Below are 21,089 nucleotides of genomic sequence, written 5' to 3'. Positions count from 1 at the left end.
AGCCAATGAGGCCTCCCAGTCCTCTGTAGGTTTCTATGTGCTAGTGGCCCCTGTAGCCTACAATGGGTCTCCCAGCGCCTCCCCCCAACCCTCATAATCTGCTTGACAAACTCACAATCACTTAACTGACAGTGGCAAAGCTGAGAATGCAGTTGTTGAGCAAAATGGTTACATAACATCTCACTTAATTAATACTTTGGTCAACAACTGAAGATTCCAGGCACAATTGTGAGCTGAGGATTACCTGTAAGGAGGATACAAGAGAACCTTTAAAAATAATTTTGGTTGGACAAAATGTCAGCTTTTAAGTTGCAATTTTTAAAAATTCCATTCATTGATTTCTAACAAGTTTTCATAAATTTGCCAGTATTTAAATTTATATAGCCATGAAAATATATAAAGTTATATAAAGTTATGAGCGGAGGTGGTGCAGTGGTTAAATGCAGCACTGCAGGCTACTTCAGCTGACTGCAGTTCTGCTGTTCAAATCTCACCGGCTCAGGGTTGACTCAGCCTTCCATCCTTCCAAGGTGGGTAAAATGAGGACCCGGATTGTTGTTGGGGGCAATATGCTGACTCTGTAAACCGCTTAGAGAGGGCTGAAAGCCCTATGAAGCGATATATAAGTCTAACTGCTATTGCTATTGCTATTTATATCTGTTATGATGAAAGTGGAAGTCACTTCTTTGTATATTTCTTTTTCCTTCTTTATTATACTTTACTTTTTCATTCATACCTCTTTTTCTATTTTTTCCACTGTTTAGTCTTTCTTTCTCTTCTATTTCTTTAAATTTAGCGTGTATTATATGTCACTGTTATAATTAAATTTCTTAATAAAATAATAGCAGCTAGACAAACAAAAAGTCAGGTAAGCTATAAGAAAGCAACAGCATGGGCATGTTTATTATTCTCTTAATGGAATATTGGTTTGCTCTCTTTCCTTTTTAAAGTTCACATGTGTCTGAAACAATGAATACTGGTATTAGTTTTTGTCTGCATTGTTTTAAAATATAATATCAGAACAAATAGGCATCATCATTTTCAGTTTCAGCTAATATTGCTAAGGATAGAATTAGGCCTTAGATGTCAAACAGCCTGATAAAAGTACCTTATTTCTTAACAGCTGTGATAAAAGAAACAAGAGAATTTCTGTTTTCATATAACAAATTATATTAAGGAGAAATATGTAGCACCAATATACAAAAACATTTCACTTGTTTAATGTTTATAGGTAGTCGTCGATTTACAGCCTCAACTGGGATCAGAATTTCATTCTATTCCATTCCTAAGGCAGTTAAATGAATTGGGCCTAACTGTGTTATCTTTTTTGTCACGGTTTTTAAGCATATCACTGCAGCTGTTAAGTGAATCACCTAAATGTTAGTTCCAGTTCCCGCCTTTTGCTTTGCTTGTTGGAAACTGACTGGGAAAGTTGCAAATGGTGATCAATGATCTCTGTAAATTGTGACTGTCGTAAATAAATGTTGGTTGCCAAGTGCCTGAATTTTTATCATAGGGCTGTTGCAACTGTCATAGGTGTGAGGGCTGTTGTAATTCATTTTTTCCAATGCTGTTGTAACTTTGAACAGTTACTAAACAAATGACTGTAAGTTGAGGTCTACCTTTACTGAATATATAAATTTTATGATGTACTAGTTCCAGTATACAACAGTATTTCACATACAGATCAAGGAATCATCCCTTTCTATGCAAAGCACATTATACCTAAACCAATTATTAAACCAATACTGTGTAAGATCAACTGGTAGTAGTAACATTGTAATGCTATTTGTCATCAAAATACTTTTGAAACACAGTATTTATGATCAAGAACCATCTACAGTCCAAACTATTCTTATCATAATTAACACACATAAGGTAAAGGTTCCCACACACAAAGGTTTCGGTTCTAGGGATGGTGCTCATCTCTATTTCTAAGCTGAAGAGCCAGCGCTGTCCGAAGAATTCTCTGTGGTCATGTGGCCGGCATGATTAGTGCTGTTACCTTCCCACCAAGGTGGTCCCTATTTTTCTACTTACATTTTTTTTTTTTGCTTTCAAACTGCTAGGTTGGCAGAAGCTGGGACAAGTAACGGAAGCTCACTCCATTACGCAGCACTAGGGATTCAAACTGCTGAACTGCCGACCTTCTGATCGACAAGCTCAGCGTCTTAGCCCCTGAGCCGCCACGTCCCTCTAACACACATAAATAAGCATACAAATAAACTTAGCCTACGTAATTTCAACCAGGATTCTAAGCATTTCCATAGCCTCAGGACAATAACAGCAGAAGCACCAGTCTGGTTGCAAGAATATCTGCCAGAAGAAATTCAGAGACCCATTTGCTTCTGAAGTGTGGCTGATTATTCTAACAAATCCCCTATCCTTGTTAATAAAGGAAGATAAAACAACTATGAATCTCTAGAAGAAATAAAATTATGATGTGTGAATCAAACAAATGTTACTCTCCATTCCTCTTTACCTGATGTTGTTATTACATCTCAATAAAAATATGAAGTACCAAGTATGAGTCTATCACAACTGAAAGACTGAAAAACATACTAAGAAATTTAGGAAGAGGAAAGAAATGAAACTTTCCTCTTTTAGTAAAGGCTTAACAAAACAATTTGTTTGCTTTTTTAAAAAAAAATATAATACATCTACTTATATATTTGACAAATTTCTGGGCTACCCAACTCTAATAAAACTGGTTAACTTATCATATAAAACAGCAAAGAAAAATGAAATAAAATTCCAAACACACTGTGATCCTTGGAATCAACAGCCATGTTTATGTATTTGAAACTACTGGTCATGTTTTTAAAAATAGAAGGGATCCAGAACACTATTACCAACAAGAAACATTTCAATTCTGATGGTCATAATGTTCAAAATAAAGTTAACATGTTCATACAGTATACTAAATCCACTCAAATTAAGGAAAGTTGGATTAGCAAGATTTTAAAAAAACAGCCTTCACCAGAAACAACTATGCTTAGAATATCTGCAATTAAAATTAATAGAGCTTTTCAATACAATGAACCACATTTTAGTCAACTCTGTATTCACTACTGTAAATTTTCCAACATTTCCAGAATATACTAAAACAGGTTGCTATGATAAATGGTGAATAGTCTATGTGTGTGTTTGAAAGACTGCATCTAAAAACAGATTCTATGATAATACTAGAAAGTCAAATAAATAAATATTGAATTCCAAGGGGATACTGGCCTTGAAAAGTGAATTAAAGAAACTGCAGACTTTAATGGAAAAATACTAGTTCCATTAGTGCTGAAATAAAAGGAGAATATAAAGAAGTATAATATAAAAGACTGTGCTAATAAATGATTCAGATAAAAATAATACATTACAGAAAGCAGCAGGTAAGGATAATTTAAATCAACCTTCTTTTAAATCCATCTTTTAAGAAATAGAAGAAAAATACCATTAGTAAGTTTTTGATATTACTTCTACCCAATTTTGACATAGAGCATTCTAAAATATAATGTGTAACATTGATTAATTATGTGCTATCAAATCCATATTTCCCAGGACTTCTCAAGAGAGCAGGATTTTTTTGCAAAATACATCAAAAATATGTTATTTTCAGCTTGGATAATTGTACCTCAACTAAGAGCATTGATTTGTTGAATCATTCATTTGTTTATTTCCTTGATTAGTCAAGGTGTCCTCAGGAGTCTAGTCCAGCATCAAAGTTCAAAAACATCAATACTCTTTCTGTCTTGCTATTCAAAGTTCCTTTTTTTGCTTTCATAAATTGTCACAGGGAAAACCATTGCCTCACCCTGTTTTGATCTTTGTAGATAAGAAGATAGCATGATATTTAAAAATTGTCACCTACAAATTGCTAATATGCAGCATATTACAAAACTGAAATCTATTTTCAATTTTGATACATGAACACTACTTCCTTTGGAAGCATTTGGATGCCACACCATGAAGAGTAGCAAGGCATTAACCTTTCACATAAAACCAATTATGACATTAAAATATTTATACTTTTCTTAAGTAAAAATAATGTTTGGTTTTGAAATAAATTTTAGCATTAAAATAAACAGTTATTCTAGAAGAGGGGTCACAAACTCTATTTCATTGAGGGCCATATAAGGGTTGTGTTTGACCTTGGGGTGGGGTGGGGGGCATGTCCAGGGTGGGTGTGGCCAGCTTGATATCACTTGTGTCAGGGGCACGAGTGGTCTGACTGCTCTGCCAGCCGAAAATGGACTCTCGATCTCCATTTTTGGCTGGGACAACCTCCTGCAGCCCTTTGCCAGAGAAAACAAAGCTTGGGAGAGCTGCAAGTGGCCCTCGCGAGTTCCATTTTCAGGTGGAATGGCCTCTTGCAACCCTCTGCCAGCAAAAACAGTTTGGGATCTAAGCACCCAGCGGGCTGGATCCAGTCCAGGAGCCTTGAATTTGACACCCCTTCTCTAGAAAGTTCTAATCTGGCATATGTATGTAAGATCAGCTGTGACAACATTGAAATCCTGACTTGCAATTTTGACTACTCAGAATTGGAAATAATATCTAGATGTGACTAGTTTTGGAGAAGAAGCTAAGCTATCACAAAATGTATTTGGTTGTGTTTGTATGTTCTCCAAATTCAATCACTGTTACATTTAGTCATGATTTATAGTTTAACACATTGAATGAGATCATCCAATTGTGCTTTATTCAGTATGATTTGTTGAATTTGTTCATAGCTAAATATGTTTTATCGGTCGGTACCAACACAGGGAATCATCTTTTTCTTCCAAAAGACAAACCAATAGCAAAACTGGATATATTTTAATTATAAATAAAGACAGCTAATGATTTTTAAAAAAAAATTAAATATTTAAGTATGAAATTGCAATCTCAAGTAGATTTATTTTAAATGGGAAATGCTGAACTATCTTGTGAGTAAATATCTATAAGAACAGAACACAATCCACAGTAATTATATACAAAATTAAGGTTATATATTCACTTATCCCATCTCAATTAACAATATACTTCAAAACAGTAGCATACTTTATTTCTCTCATGAGTAGCTAAATATTCATAGCTCCCAATATTGATCTTTTACATAACATGAAACAGATGATTTGCACTGCATAATCTTAGAGAAACTTATCAACACTTTTACAGGTAAGTTGGTTCCTTAATTATATTTCTGAATATAGCTCATGGTCTTAATTTTTTTACTCGCTGCAAAAAGTAGAAGCTAATTGCCATTATGCTGCAGGAGCAATATGATTGCCAAACTATCAAATTTGGTCAAAATACATGGAAGCATTTTGTGGCTTACATCTGAAAGTATCTCCAGATGTATAAAAAACATTATCAAGTTGCAAAAATGCTGGGTGTTTATACAAACCACCTTAATTATCCCTTAAAATATTAGCAACAGACAAATATGTTTCCACATGCTTTGATGCGCAATTCTATTTTTTCTTCCTTTTTCTATCTTTTTCTATCTTTTTCTTACTGTGTTTGGGATATGTTAGGAGTATGTATGAGATTGAATGAATGATCCCACTTTTTATCATTATTATTGTTGTATTTATGTGTTTTAATCACCATGTGGGGATTGTTTGAGTGAGTGAATGAGTATGTATGATTCGGAGGACCTGGTGGGATTTGCGGGGGCCACCGGGGTGGTTGGGGGAACTACATCCACGGGAGAGGGTCGGAGCATTGCGGTCATAACAGGGAGAGGCAGATACGGTGGGGACTTTAGGGCTGGCCATTACCGGGGAAGGAGGGTTCGCTATATCACAGAGATCCCTCCTTCCGGCCCTATGAGTCCCACTCCAAGGTCAGATGGCGCGAGTAGTCAGGACCCTGGTCTCAGGCTGTTGTCGCTAAATGCCAGGTCTGTAGTTCACAAGGCTCCCCTCGTCCGGGACTTGATAACAGACGAGGGTGCAGACCTGGCATGTATTACTGAGACATGGCTGGGCACGGAGGGAGGAGTCCCCCTCGTAGAGATGTGCCCAGACGGATTTCAGGTGCTTCATCAGCCGAGAGCCCAGAGAAGGGGTGGCGGTGTGGCTATTGTAATCCGGGAGTCTTTAGTACCTCGTAGGATCCCTGCTCCGGAGCTTGTCGGGTGTGAGTCCCTACTGGTGATGCTGGACCTCAAGGGTCAAGTGGGTTTGCTGCTTACGTACCTGCCTCCCAACTGCGTTGCAGCAGCCCTCCCCTCGCTCCTCGAGTCAGTAGCCGAGCTGGCAGTTGAGTTCCCTAGGCTTATGGTTCTGGGGGACTTCAATTTGCCTTCGCTCGGTGAACACTCTGATGGAGCGCAGGAGTTCATGGCTTCCATGACAGCCATGGGCTTGACCCAGGTAATTCGAGGCCCAACCCACTCAGCGGGTCACACACTCGACCTCGTATTCCTCTCGGAGCAGTGGAGTTATGATCTTGGTCTGAGGGGAAATGAGATCATTCCCCTGTTGTGGTCAGACCACTGCCTACTGAGGCTAGACTTCCGGAGGCCAAACCCCCACCGTAGGGAGGAGGAACCGACCAGGTGGTTCCGCCCCAGGCGACTTATGGACCCAGTAAGGTTCCAGACGGAGCTTGGGGTTATTCCAGATGCTCTCGCCCACAGTTCGGCGGAGACTCTTGCTGCTGCCTGGCACTCGGCAGCATCAGAGTCTCTGGACCGGATTGCGCCACTACGGCCCCTCCGGGTCAGCGGCCCACGGAGGCCTCCTTGGTTCACCGAGGAGCTCCGTGAGATAAAGCGCCGGAGGAGACGCCTAGAGCACCTGTGGAGGTCTGATAGGTCCGAGTCGAGCCGGGCACTGTTGACATCTTGCACCAAGGAGTATATTTGGGCTCTAAGAACAGCCAAAAGATCACACATTGCCTCCTTGGTAGCGTCCGCCGAGTCCCGCCCAGCCGCCCTGTTTAGGATAACCCGCTCCCTCCTAAATAGGAGGGAGACGGAGAACCCCTTACAGGGTAAGGCTGAGGAGTATGTACAGTTCTTGGCGGACAAAGTTGCTCAGTTTCGATCGGACCTGGACTCCACTCCTGCAGATCCAGCCGAGACACAAGGGAATGATCTGGCAGACCATCTCTGGGTTGAGTTTCAGGATGTTGCCTCCGGGGATGTGGACAAGGCTATGCGAGCTGTGAGTGCCTCCACCTGTATACTGGCCCCGTGTCCCTCCTGGCTGGTTGCCAACAGCAGTGAGGTGACACGAGGCTGGATCCAGGCGGTTGTTACCACCTCTCTTCGGGAGGGCCATCTCCCCACCGCGCTGAAGGCGGCGGTGGTGAGACCCCTCCTGAAGAAACCGTCCTTGGATCCAGCAGTTCTTAACAACTACCGTCCAGTCTCCAACCTCCCCTTTGTGGGGAAGGTTGTTGAGAAGGTGGTGGCCTTCCAGCTTCAGCGTACCTTGGAGGAAGCTAACTATCTTGACCCCTTCCAGTCTGGCTTCAGGCCCGGTTACAGCACAGAAACCGCTTTGGTCGCATTGACCGATGATCTCTGGAGAGCCAGAGATGGAGGCCATGCGTCCATCCTGGTTCTCCTTGACCTCTCAGCGGCTTTCGATACCATCGACCATGGTATCCTTCTGCGACGACTGCGGGAGGTGGGGGTGGGCGGCACTGTTTTGCAGTGGTTCTCCTCCTACCTCTCGGACAGGTCGCAGTCGGTGTTGGTGGGGGGGCAGAGATCGTCCCCGAGGCCCCTTACTTGTGGGGTGCCGCAGGGCTCGGTCTTATCCCCCCTGCTATTTAACATATACATGAAACCGCTGGGCGAGATCATTCGGAGGCACGGGATAAAATACCATCAGTATGCGGACGATACACAGTTGTATCTGTCCGCCCAGTGCCAACTCAATGAAGCGGTGGAAGTGATGAACCGGGGCCTTGAGGCTGTCAAAGAATGGATGAGAGCTAACAAACTGGTGCTCAACCCGGAAAAGACCGAGTGGCTGTTGTGTTTTCCTCCCAATAATTTGGCTAATGTTCCATCAATCAGGCTGGGGGGACAAAATTTATACCCCTCAGACAGGGTCCGCAACTTGGGAGTCCTCCTGGACCCACAGCTGAGTTTTGACCATCATTTGTCAGCTGTGACCAGGGGGGCATTTGCTCAGGTTCGCCTGATGCGCCAGTTGCGGCCCTACCTGAACCGGGAGGCACTCACAACAGTCACTCGAGCCCTTGTGATCTCCAGGCTGGAATACTGCAATGTGCTCTACATGGGGCTGCCCTTGAAGAGCATCCGGCAACTTCAGCTAGTCCAGAATGCGGCCGCGCGAGTGATCGTGGGCGCACCACGGTTCGCCCACATAACACCGATCCTCCGTGAGCTGCGCTGGCTACCTGTTGATCTCCGGGTGCACTTCAAGGTCCTACTTACCACTCACAAAGCGCTCCATGGTAGTGGATCTGGCTATTTGAGAGACCGCCTTCTGCCAATTACCTCCCTGCGTCCCATCAGATCGCACAGGGTAGGCCTCTTCCGAATTCCATCCGCCAGTCAGTGCCGACTGGCGACTACGCGGAGGAGAGCCTTCTCAGTTGCAGCTCCGACGCTATGGAACAATCTCCCCGTGGAGATCCGCACCCTCACCACCGCCCAGGCCTTCCGCACGGCCCTTAAGATCTGGCTATCCCGTCAGGCCTGGGGATAAAAAATGTTAGTTCGTCCCCTCCCGAATGATGAATGAATGTTGTGCTCTATTTTTAATATTATGTATTGTCTTATGTTTTTTGTCTTTTTACCCCCTTCCCCGTGTTTTGTAAGCCGCCCTGAGTCCCCTCAGGGAAAAGGGCGGCCTATAAATTATAATAAACATTCTAAACATTCTAAACATAAACATTGATGCAGTGTTTTTCCAGTCCCACTGACACATTATCAACCAAACTTCTATATACAATTCAGGTAATCCAATATTAATCACAGCTTTTCTTATTAGTACTAAAAGACCAGTAGCCAGATGAAGTTGTCATAACAATTTTATATTAAACTTTGAGTTTGTAATTCATTTATAATTTTGATTAAAATATTCCATCAGAGATCTTCATTAATCTCTGAGGATTGCAGTCCATCTACCTAGATGAGGCTCTTTGCTTTATGGAGACATGTCACTTTGTCTCAATGGGGGGAAGTATTTTTTTTTTTAGACTTATATACCGCTTCATAGGGCTTTCAGCCCTCTCTAAACGGTTTACAGAGTCAGCATATTGCCCCCAACAACAATCCGGGTCCTCATTTTACCCACCTCGGAAGGATGAAAGGCTGAGTCAACCCTGAGCCGGTGAGATTTGAACAGCTGAACTGCAGAACTGCAGTCAGCTGAAGTAGCCTGCAGTGCTGCATTTAACCACTGCGCCACCTCGGCTCAAGTATTGACATGGAGGGCGATTATTTCACTTTTATAAACATCAAAGGAAAGTAAATTCGCATGGATCAGTTACTATGTTTTGATAGAACTGACTTCTGCACTAAACACCACTTTACTCAAGTTATGTTTTATCATTTTATCACCACTTCCCATGCAATCCCAATGGAAAAAATAGAAAACATTTACATTAGAAAAACAAGAAACAGAGTTTTTAAAATCCAAATTAGGTTATATATTCTCCCCTATACCCATGAATTTCTAGATTTCCATAGGTAAGCACAGTTAAATAACGTAACTAACTATAATCTAACGCAGGCATCTCCAACTTTAGCAATTTTAAGACTTGTGGACTTCAACTCCCAGCAAAGCTGGCTGAGGAATTTTGGGAGTTGATGTTCACAAATCTTAAAGTTGTCAAGGTTGGAGACCCCTGATTAACGGATAAGTCTAGAAAAAGGAAAGCTCCTTATGTTGATGGAAAACAGGAACACAACTGGGAATGACAGGAAAATTGTTGAAATAAAGACACTGTCAAGTGAAGAAAGGGCAACTGAAGTGAAAAGGCAAGTTTAATACAGAATTCAACAAATCATTTTCTGACAGAAATATTGTTTACTTGAATGCTTTACTGCATGCAGCCTATTTCAGTCACCTGAATTCCAGATTGCCTTTATGGAAACTTCACTCCTCTCTAAACTAATCAACTTCTTTTTAAAACAGGAATGTAAATGCTTAAAAGGGTGGCTCATAGCTGTATAACTGTCATGCCTAAATTAGCTTTCAACTATATTTGTTATTATTTATGTATTTCAGAAGAACAGTTGGATGCATCATCTGCTTGTCTTTATACAGAATTTCATAAACTACATAGCTTATGAAAGGTTTGGACATGTTTATTTGTAGCTGTAGAGAATTTTTGCTTTAGATCTGGCAGAAGACATAAATCAGATTTCAAATAACTAGAATTGTGAAGGCAAATTAAAATGATCAGCTTAACAACATCAACAGACTATAATCAGGTATTCTCTGGTAAGGATGCATGCATTACTTGAATAATTTTTGAACAATAAATTTAACATATTTTAAAGTTAAAGGCAATGAGAATCTATATAACTATATCAGAAAAAATATAAAATGGGGACCCACATGAGGATTTACCTTCCACTGCTCTCTTAAAGAAGACTTTGCAACTGCCACATGTCACTACTCCATAATGGCATCCGGATGCTTCATCTCCACACACCAAACACACTTTAGAAGGTCTTGAAGATCCAGTTGAAACATTTCTCAATGATGAACTAGGGAGAAATATAATAGGGCTCATTAATATAAAATTCCCTTGATACAAATTCCATTTTGTTATTCAATTTCTAATCCCATAATTTTGAGGCTTTACCTCAACATTTTTTTTAAAAAAATTACCTTCATTTCTTTTAGTAATATGTGTGTAACTTGGTTGTTCTTTATAGTACTTGATATATTTAATTTTGTGGTTTAAAATACTCACTGACACTCAACAGTGTGAAATTTTTTATCTACCAACCTTCCCTTAGAACCTAGGTTTATTTGATCGTATTACCAAGGCAAAAATAGTAATATATCAAAAATGCATTTACTATTTTATAGTAGGCTATTCATTAAGAAAAATATAACACAAAAACCAGGGAAATATTTTTATAAAGAGCAAACATATTTAATTATCCAGTAGATGCCAAGATTTTGGGAGGTTGCTTTTGGCATTTATCAGAATAGACTGAAATGGATATTATTTCAGAGTAGAACATTTTAAGGATTGCTGAACAAAGGTTTTTTTTTTAAAGAATATCCATTACTCTTAGGCCCAATTAAAAATCTATAAGTAGACCCATAACATTTTATCTTCATATATTCTCCAGATATATTCTTATTTTTTTCAGTTTTTCTCCATTGTCTTAAGAAATTAAATTGTTGCAATTTCCTTAATGTCAGTAATAGGAATTTTATTATTTCTTACCAATACCCTGGCATCCTTAATATATAGGTTGAAATATTTTTTTAAAAACCCACATCTGCTGAAAAGTCAAATCATTTTAATACTGTATTAACCCAATGATTCAGCATATTAAAAAAATCTTTGTCCTAAGGGGAAAATGAGAATTTATTTAAGGAGGCATAGATCAGTAAAAGTGTCATGTTTATTTTCTTATTTTCTGAGAGCTTAAAAGTAGCACAAATAAATATTTATTTACTTTATGAACTACTTTGAAAGAAAGATAATGACAAGCTAAACTACTATTGGTTGGGTTCACACATAGTAATACAGTTATGATTCATATCACAATACCTAAGTTCAAACAACATGTATATTCCAAAACTATTCTGTCCTATCAGGAGGCTGCTGCCAAATAAGTCACCTTGTGAGCCTCTTAATCCTCTCAATTCTTATCCCAGGGCAGCAGTTCTACCCTATACTGTCTATTACAGAATGCAAGACAAAAAGGCAAAGTATATTAGGAAAGACCTTGAAGAGCTAGTAAATAGATCTTTCTTTCATTCTTTTTTTAAATTTATTATTGAAAATGTTAAATACAATAGAATTTAATTTAGGAATGCAAATTAAATTCAGAAAAAGAAAAGTGATAGAATAAAAAGTGCAAAGTAAAAATAAAAATAGAAAAGTCTTTATTATATAAAAAAAATAAAAATAAAACTTTATCCCTTATAAAGTTACAACAAATATCTCTTCTTCCCATAGCCCAGTTCTTTGACAGGTAAAAACATGCATCATCAACTTTTTAGTCCTGGGGTGCAAAAAAATCCATAGTTATCACCAAAGCTTTATTTTAATTTTGATCAAACAAGCCAACTTCATATTCTTCTTTTGCTTCTAAATATTCTTTAATTCATGTTGACATTGTCTCACTAAAATTGGGGTGGGCGTGGCCAGTGTGTGATGCATCCAGGCCGCGGACCACAAGTTTGACACCCCTGGTCTAGGATAATGTCCATGCCTTTAACTTCCAAGCTTTACTCATGGGTTGGTGTTTTTTTTGGTGATCCAGAAGAAAGTGCTTAAAGGGTGATTCTCTTGCCTCTTCTCTATTTCTGAAATGCACTTTTTTCTTTATTATTTTTATTTCCAGTTTTAATAGCATTTCTGTTTTGTAATCCACATTTTTTACAAATGCAATATTTTTGATTCTGCTATTTTTGTAACAAGTAAAATTTGTTTCACATCTGTCACTCCTTTATTAATATTTTTTAAATATTTTTAAACAACATATAGAATCATTATTTGCTTTTGCTGCTAATAATTTCTCTGAAGATTTATTTAATATTTCAAATGTTTTAATATTTTGTTTAATATTTCAAAATGTTATAATATAGTGTGTCATTTTGTAAATACTAATCACAAAGGCAAGGGAGGTTTTTTTAACTTTTTTGCTTGGACTTTATCTTCTTCAAAAGTCTGTATCCAATTTAAATCATAAGGTCTCTTATCTCTGCTATGACTTGCAATAGTCAAAATAATTCTAGTTCTTATAAAAGGCTGCTTATTTTATATAACTAATTCCAAAATCTTATTGTAAAAGTTTCAACATTTATGTCTAAGCTCTTAATTCATTTATAACTTTCTTAATTCAAAACTTTATTTAGCTTTTTGCCATTTATTTCAAATTCTTTAACTTCTTATAAATATACTTCATTTTTCTTTTGTTTCTGAATAAAATTATAGTCTCCAGTAATTTTTTAGTAAATTGTAACTTTGTAGTAATTTAGTAATCTCCAGTAATTTTGTAGTAAATAGTCTCCAGTAATTGCAATTTAAAAGACTTTTAATAGCCTTAAAATATTTAAATAAGCAATTTTTCAATATGATTAGAAGTAAAGTTAGCAAACAGTGTCCCTTAATGTCCCAGATATAGTTATGAACTTGATGATTAATACTTTTGTTAACTGCTTTCCTGCAGTATCCTCAAGAGAAGCCACCATCTGAGCCACATATTGGCAATCTCCTGTTCTGTCATAAATATCAAAAAAATGGTCTACTCATCAGTGGTTATTACCCACAGAGATTCCTTTAGCTCACCATGCTTCCACTGGAAATTTCCCCCTTCTTTCATTCTTATAGAATCTGCTTTTACCCTCGTTTCTAAGACTCAACCTTTCCAGTAATACTTAAAGCTACAGCTAAAAAGAAGGGTGTCCAAGCACATTTGAATCAGGCTAGTTAATTTGTTTTCCTTAATGTTGAGCTTTCAAAAGCTCAACAGCTATCTTTCTCTGATTTGAATCGTGGTCCTAATAACATTTTTCCTCTTTCCACAAAAAACAATCCTAGGATTCAATTATGTTGGAGTAAAAAACAACAACAAGCTAGCTAATAGCATAAATAATTGGAGGGCAGAGAAAGAACTGAAGTGTTTCAAACATAGCTTTTGGAAGTGACTATGATCTGGGAGTCTTTAAATGCATTTCCGTTTTCCTAAAACTACAGAACTTTTATCTCACAGACACAAATCACTTACATAAGGCGAAATACATATTTCCCTTTCTCCATTGAGCAGAAGTAGAAGATGGAAGAGCATGATTGGAGTTAGGAGAACATCAAACTGGGTAACGAGATGAAAAGAAATAGACAGATGCAGGAAAAGGGGAGGGGAGGAATTAGGCCTTATAAAATAGGTTTAGATTCAACTAGTCATTTCAACAGCTATCTATTCCCATTTCTTTCTTTTTCTTTTTAAGAATATTACATTCATGTAAGCCAAGGTTAGAAGTACTCCAATTAATAGGTGTTATTGAAAGAAAATGTTAATTGTCTTTGGGAAAGAATAAGGATATCTTTAACCTGTCACTGATGTGTTCACAACAGAACATTAAAACATAAGCAAGAGTTTAGAATCACAAGGAATGAGCTTAGACAATAAGTCACAACTAAACTAAACAGAAACCTTTTGTAGCTTACTGTGGTCTATTAAGATGAAGCAACTCACTGTTACCATCCCCAGGTTATATCACTGAAAGAATTCACATATTGTATTAAATTATGGGATAGGCTGCTTGGTTCTGGCACAGTGTAGTTTGCTGAGTCTGTTCTTATGATTTGCAAATCACTGCTCATGGTTTAATTCAGGGATGTCAAACTCAAGGCGTGTGGGGCCCGGATCGGCTCATGGGGTGCTTAGATCTGGTCCACAGGGCCGCCCTGGAAACAGCAAAGGACCAGCGTGCAGTGCCTCTGCCAAGGAAAATGGAGCTTGCCTTGGGAGGGCTGCTCTGTTTTTGCTGACAGAGGGTTGGAGGAGGCCAACACAGCCAAAAATGGAACTTGGGGGCCCGTTTTCGCTGGTAGAGCACTTGGGCCAGCATAGCCCCCCCCCCCAAAAAAAGAGTGATATTGAACTGGCCACACACACCTTGGCCACACCCTCACATCATAATCCTGATGCTTTCCTCAATGACATTGACTTTGACATCCCTAGTTTGGTTAGTATAACATATGTATCTATTCAAATGTGTCTTATCTAACAAACCATAATAAACCAAACCAGGACTTATCTATGAGATATATATAACATCAGCAGCTACTAACAAATGGCAAGATCACTACAGATCTATTCAGCATAGTAAACTAATTACTTCTTCTATTTATATGACATTAAGTCAGGAAAGACATAATTAGTAAATATGTGGTAATGAGTATTAACTGAGGTAGTGGGGAAACAAATTTTCAGCTAATCATTGAATGACAAATGAAATGCTTCAGTTTGTGACTTTTGATTCTAGGCTTCCTGAAATATAGGAATTTTGCTATATGCTGCAAGTTGGCTTAATAATAAGCAGGATCTCTAAAGCTTTTTCTTCTTTTCAAGATCTTGAATCTAAACATTACTTTTATTATGAAACAATTAATAAAACAGCACATTTTGACCACATAATACTTCTGCACAATCAATGCAATTTTAATAAGCAAATCATATTATTCAACAGAGAAATTATTTGATATATCACTCCTGTTCAAAAATATTAGCCCAAAGCTCCATTTTTCTTACGTCTTTTACTCCAGTTATAGATTCTTTATTATAGACTAATCATAAGCAGCTGCCTGTCAAATAATTTATGGTTACATTGAGTGAGGCCAGCCAAAAAGAGATCAGGTATTTTATCCTAGATCAGGTCACAAATATCAATTTATTTAGGTTTTAACATGCATGTCATTTCTCTGGCATTTTGAATGAAACTGCATTCAGTGAATTAATCTGCCACTGGTAATAATGCCACTTACCCTGCCTTGCTGTCTTAATCTATGGCACTTAGTCTGTCATATTTGTACATTTATTATGGATTGCCATAACATGCATGCTGATGTGCATGAACAAGCCATAATCACATTAAATCCTTCATGTGGATATCATGACATCATCACTCAAAGGACACAAGTTAGAAGTTCCATCAGATAAGTAAATTATGTCATTTGAATAATAAAACCTTATTTGTCTTCCCTGCTTTGATGAAAATGGCTTGTTTCTTATATACCAGTAGTTTGGGGAGGAATGTATATATGTTTATGAATAATTTTAATGTTGGAAGCTACCCAGAGCTCTGTTTTATTACAGGACAGGAGGCAAATAAATTCAATAAATAAATACATTGTAGAAGTAAGCAATATTTTATTTAATAGCGTGGTACTGAATTCAAGTAATCTAACTGACTGTAATTAAATATACTTTCATACTTGTTTCAAACAACAAATCTGCAATTCTACTTTCTCTAATTTTATTACCGTAGGTCAAATAACATTTTAGGCAAAAGCCACTGGGACAGAATATTGAAGGGTATCCTTATATCATAATCAGAGCATGTAGTTGGACAGTGGCAATAAACATATACAACTGTTTCTGTGTACAATTCCTATATAAGTATTTAGATAAAGCACAAATAAAAACAATTCAATATCAGAACCTATTGAAGTTTTTTATTGCATAGGGCAGTGGTTCTCAACCTGTGGGTCAGGATCCCTTTGGGGGTCGAACGACCCTTTCACAGGGGTTGCCTAAGACCATCGGAAAACACATATTTTTGAAAAAATATGGAAAACATAAAATAATTTTATGGTTGGAGGTCACCACAACATGAGTAACTGTATTAACGGGTTGTGGCATTAGGAAGGTTAAGACCCACTGGCATAGGGAATTAGGCATAGGTAATTAAGTATACTATGAATATTACTTCTAGCATTATTATATTTATTTATGGGCCACTGTCAATTCAAAAAGGTGTGTGTGTGTGTTGTTTGATAGCTAAAACATTTATGAACAAAGCATATTTCCCCATACGTATATAAAGTACATGTGTGAAGATTCCAAAAAATGACCTAATTAATTTACGAGCCTCGAGACAAAGTTCAAAAGAAATCCATTCATTTATTAGGATCAACATTTTGGCAAGTTCTTCTGTGGAGCCGAAACTGATTTCTACTTAATTGTGTTTGAACTTTACCCCTGTATCCCCTCCCTTCTGTCTGTGTCATAAATCACATCCATCAACAAGGTGCTGTGGCAGGCTATGAACGTGTGCATTTCACACTGTAGGAATGTGAGACCTGACTCTGGCCAAAGGTATGCATGGAATTCTCCTCCCTTTCCTCCCTTTTTCTATGTCAACTTGATAATAGTCATGGAAACGCTTTACAAGTTGACAACATGTACATAAAGAGTGTATGATAACATATTTAGAAATGAAATAAATTCTAAAGAAGACTTCAACTGAATAGCATTGCTTCTAGTGTGTAAAAAAGAGCATTTCCCAAGTAATGTAGACAATGAACTGCATTATCAGTATTTTCAATTAGCCTAATGGCTCTATATATATATTTACTTTCAACATAGTAGTAAAAGCAGTATTAAAGTAATTTATAATTATTTGCTATATGAGATATCTATAGTAGTTTATTTATGGAAGCAATGCTATATGAAGGAGTCAGAGAAGGCTTATTGAATTAATGGTGATTCTTTAAGTATTATATGCGTTAAAAACAAAGTTGTATGTGTGTTTAAGAAATAATGAGTTACAATTGTCTAATAGTATTGTGATATGCATGGATTTTATGTTGTACCTTGTATTTGTCTTCTTAAGATCATCAATTGTCCATATTTTTAGAAAGTGAATAACTATAACCATCATGTACAATGATATAAAACTGTAACTTGGACAATTTAACAGAAAGTATATTTTAGTCTTTCCATTTTACTTTCAGCAATGTTTTGTTCCTTTAAATGTTGAATCATGAAGTAATACATACCTGGAATTCTTGCTTTTGAGTCCAAATTACTAAATAAACTTGTTAAAAATTACTGTTTGTTGTATAAACCTAAATGAATAATTATGAGTTTCAACTCTCTACATCAGTAACAGTAATTAATAAATGCAAAGAATGTGAGGAAACTCACAACCTGGCAAATTTGCATACTTAGGTGACAAATGAACAAAAAGAAATAATTTGATATGGAGCAAAATGAAATGAAATGAACAGAGCGATGCATTGATTTTCATAGGTTAGTAAATAGATGTTGTTACTTAATTTTATTGAAAGTGTATGTAATTCACAACGAAAATATTTCAAACTGTATGCAAATTACAGTTATTCACCAGACTAGCTAAACAACGGGAAAGGGAAACATTTTCCTGTCTTTTTTCTTACTACAGGACACATAATTTCTTTCCCTCACTTACATTGCAATCATATGGGTTTTAAAAACAGAAATAACCAGATACCCTGTTTCATCTTCTAAGACTGAAATTGGCTCTGGTTGCAGTGTGGAACCTTCACATGCTCCCCAATTTCCAATGTTCAAAGCTAATTTAGATTCTTACATAAACTAAGTTATCTGGAAGAGCTGTGTCATGCCTTAAAATGGACAACAGTGAGAAATCAGGGACCAAACATTAAACACAGGGTATTATTTATCTTAAATGTATTCTCTACAATTTCCTGGCTAGATATGGGATGAAATAATAGTTCCTAGCAAGAAATTTGCATAACACACAACTTTCAATTTCTAAACCCATGAAATTTTACATAGCTGATAGGATTTCTTTGGCAGTCAGATGAGACCTTCTGTTCAGAACAGCAAATCTATCATTTTACTCTTATTATAAAATGCCAATTCACATCCAATTGAACACCTAATGTTGCTTTCCTGATGCTTTATAGATTATACTCTTCCTGTATTTCTTTTTAAATATGCTACCTGTGTGTTGTATTGTGTTATGGTCAGTGGGTGAATTTGTATGCACACAAATACACACACAAACATACATACAGGTGAAACTCGAAAAATTAGAATATCATGCAAAAGTTCATTTATTTCAGTAATGCAACTTAAAAGGTGAAACTAATATATGAGATAGACTCATTACATGTCATAATTGTGATGATTATGGCTTACAGCTCATGAAAACCCCAAATCTACCATCTCAGAAAATTAGAATATTACATGCAATCAATAAAACAGGGATTGTACATAGAACAATATTGGACCTCTGAAAAGTATAAGCATGCATATATACTCAGTACTTAGTTTGTGCCCCTTTTGCAGCAATTACTGCCTCAATGTGGTCTGGCATAGAAGGTATCAGCCTGTGGCACTGCTGAGGTGTTATGGAAGACCAGGATGCTTCAATAGCGACCTTCAGCTCTTCTGCATTGTTCGGACTCATGTCTCTCATCTTTCTCTTGGCAATGCCCCATAGATTCTCTATGGGGTTCAGGTGAGGCGAGTTTGCTGGCCAATCAAGCACAGTAATCCCATAGTCATTGAACAAGGTTTTGGTGCTTTTGGCAGTGTGGGCAGCTGGAAAAGGAAGTCAGCATCCCTATAAATCTCGTCTGTGGAAGGAAGTATGAAGTGCTCCAAAATTTCCTGGTAGACGGCTGCGTTGATCCTGGTCTTAATGAAGCACAGTGGTCCCAAATCCTGTTGCTCAGTGGTCCAAAGTCCTCTTTTCTGATGAGAGCAACTTTTGCCAAAAGCAAAAGCTTCATTAAGACCAGGGTATATGACTAGCACATATGTGTACCTTTACCTTTACCTATCTTAGTTAACTTCAGACTACACATTTCATTTTTCTTAAATAGAAATAAATAGCATTCGTGAAAAAAATAATATTGGACTTTCAACTACTTTTAGATTCACCACCTGACTATGTAAGGACAAAGGAGAAGAACAAACCTCATTTTGCCTCCCACTTCTCGCCATGTGCCAACCAAGATCAATTGGCATTGCTACCTAACCTTTTCTATAGGTTACTGATAAAAAAGAATGGAACATCCCTTCACTGAAGTTAGTAATGGAAGGGAAGGGGTAGGAAAAAATATTGGTTCTAGAGAAAAACAAGAGAAACAAAAAGAAAGGAATGATGGATTTGGTAAGCCTCTGTTAAGGAAGGCTTACCTTCCTTAAGGAGGAAGCTTGGGTAAAATTAACAAGACTGGATAATAGGTGGGTTATAAGCATCCATAAAGTTTAAGAGATGGGGACCTAGTGATAGGAAAGCAGCATTGTCAAATCAAGAGTTGTTTTGGATAGTAAAATGGATTGCAGATGAATTTAATAAATAAATAAATAAATAGATTATCTCTAATCTGGAGACAGATAGTGAGTGGATCCTATTTATTTATTTTATTTATGCTCACCTTAACACAGGGCAGCTCTCAATGGCTTGCCTGCATAAAAGTGCACACTAGAGGAGAATATATGGGAGTGGGAAGCAATTTCCTACATGATTGGCAGAGAGGGAAATGATGATAGGCAATAGATAGGATAAGAGCCGAGGTGGCACAGTGGTTAGGGTGCAGTACTGCAGGCCACTTTAGCTGACTGTGATCTGCAGCTCAGCGGTTCAAATCTCACCAGGCTCAAGGTTGACTCAGCCTTCCATCCTTCCGAGGTGGGTGAAATGAGGACCCGGACTGTGGGGGCAAGTTGCTGATTCAATTTGCTAAAAAATTTGTAAACTGCTTAGAGAGGGCTGAAAGCCCTTTGAAGCAGTATATAAGTCTAATAAATAAAATAAAATAAATAAATAGATTGGCAATATCAAGACAAGAAAGATACCAGCTTTTTTTTTCTAGTCCGCCTGCTTCATTCTCAGGTCCCGGATACTGTACATTGGTGGCCTTGGTGTCAAAATTCTGTTGTTCAATGCCAAGGCTGTTTGCAATAAGATTATGTTCTTTCACAAATTAGTATTGAGAAACACCAAATCTGGATATGTTGATGAGAACTGATTGGGCAATGAATATTGAGAAAGTTAATCTATTGGACATTTGCCCAAGTACTTCAACAATTACAATTTCAAGGATTGAATTAAATACTAGCTATTACCTCAAGTGACTGGATGCAGAGACAAGCTAGAGAATCTTCTGTTGTAATACCCTACTTATGACTGCCTTTGAAAATTACCACCAAATTGCAGTTGGCACATACTGAAGCAGCCCACATTCAGGTAAGAAGTATTTCAATAGTGTAACAACACATTGGTTTACGAAAACTAGTTCAAGATATTATCTTATGTATATGATTTGGATCTGGATTACCCAATGTATCACTTTGAACTAGAATCTACCTGCCCTATTTTATACAGAAATATAGGATGAAAGGAATAGGTTTCCTTCTGAAGTGGGAAAAGATTCTGGGAGCAGAGAAATGGGTATTGGCCAAC

The 21,089-nt window shown here is 37.6% G+C and overlaps 1 protein-coding gene across 3 annotated transcripts in view; it reads right to left on the bottom strand.

Annotated features, from left to right (window-relative positions):
* NR3C2 (nuclear receptor subfamily 3 group C member 2) overlaps nt 1–21,089 on the bottom strand; it is a 164,724-nt gene that overhangs the window by 61,821 nt on the left and 81,814 nt on the right. For 2 of the 3 annotated variants that reach the window (XM_087724320.1, XM_014066067.2), the window contains exon 3: nt 10,530–10,681. In XM_087724320.1, coding sequence (XP_087580446.1) covers nt 10,530–10,681 — 152 coding nt within the window. The remainder of the gene's footprint in view (nt 1–10,529; nt 10,682–21,089) is intronic. The other variant, XM_087724321.1, reaches the window with a different exon arrangement.

Source organism: Thamnophis sirtalis, unplaced genomic scaffold (genome assembly GCF_051295495.1).
Source record: "Thamnophis sirtalis isolate CommonGarterSnake01/CBP01778 unplaced genomic scaffold, rThaSir2_p1.2 scaffold_10, whole genome shotgun sequence".
In the NCBI taxonomy this organism is placed as follows: Eukaryota; Metazoa; Chordata; class Lepidosauria; order Squamata; family Natricidae; genus Thamnophis; species Thamnophis sirtalis.
Note: the sequence above shows the minus strand (reverse complement) of the source record. Positions and strands in the feature narration are given on the sequence as shown.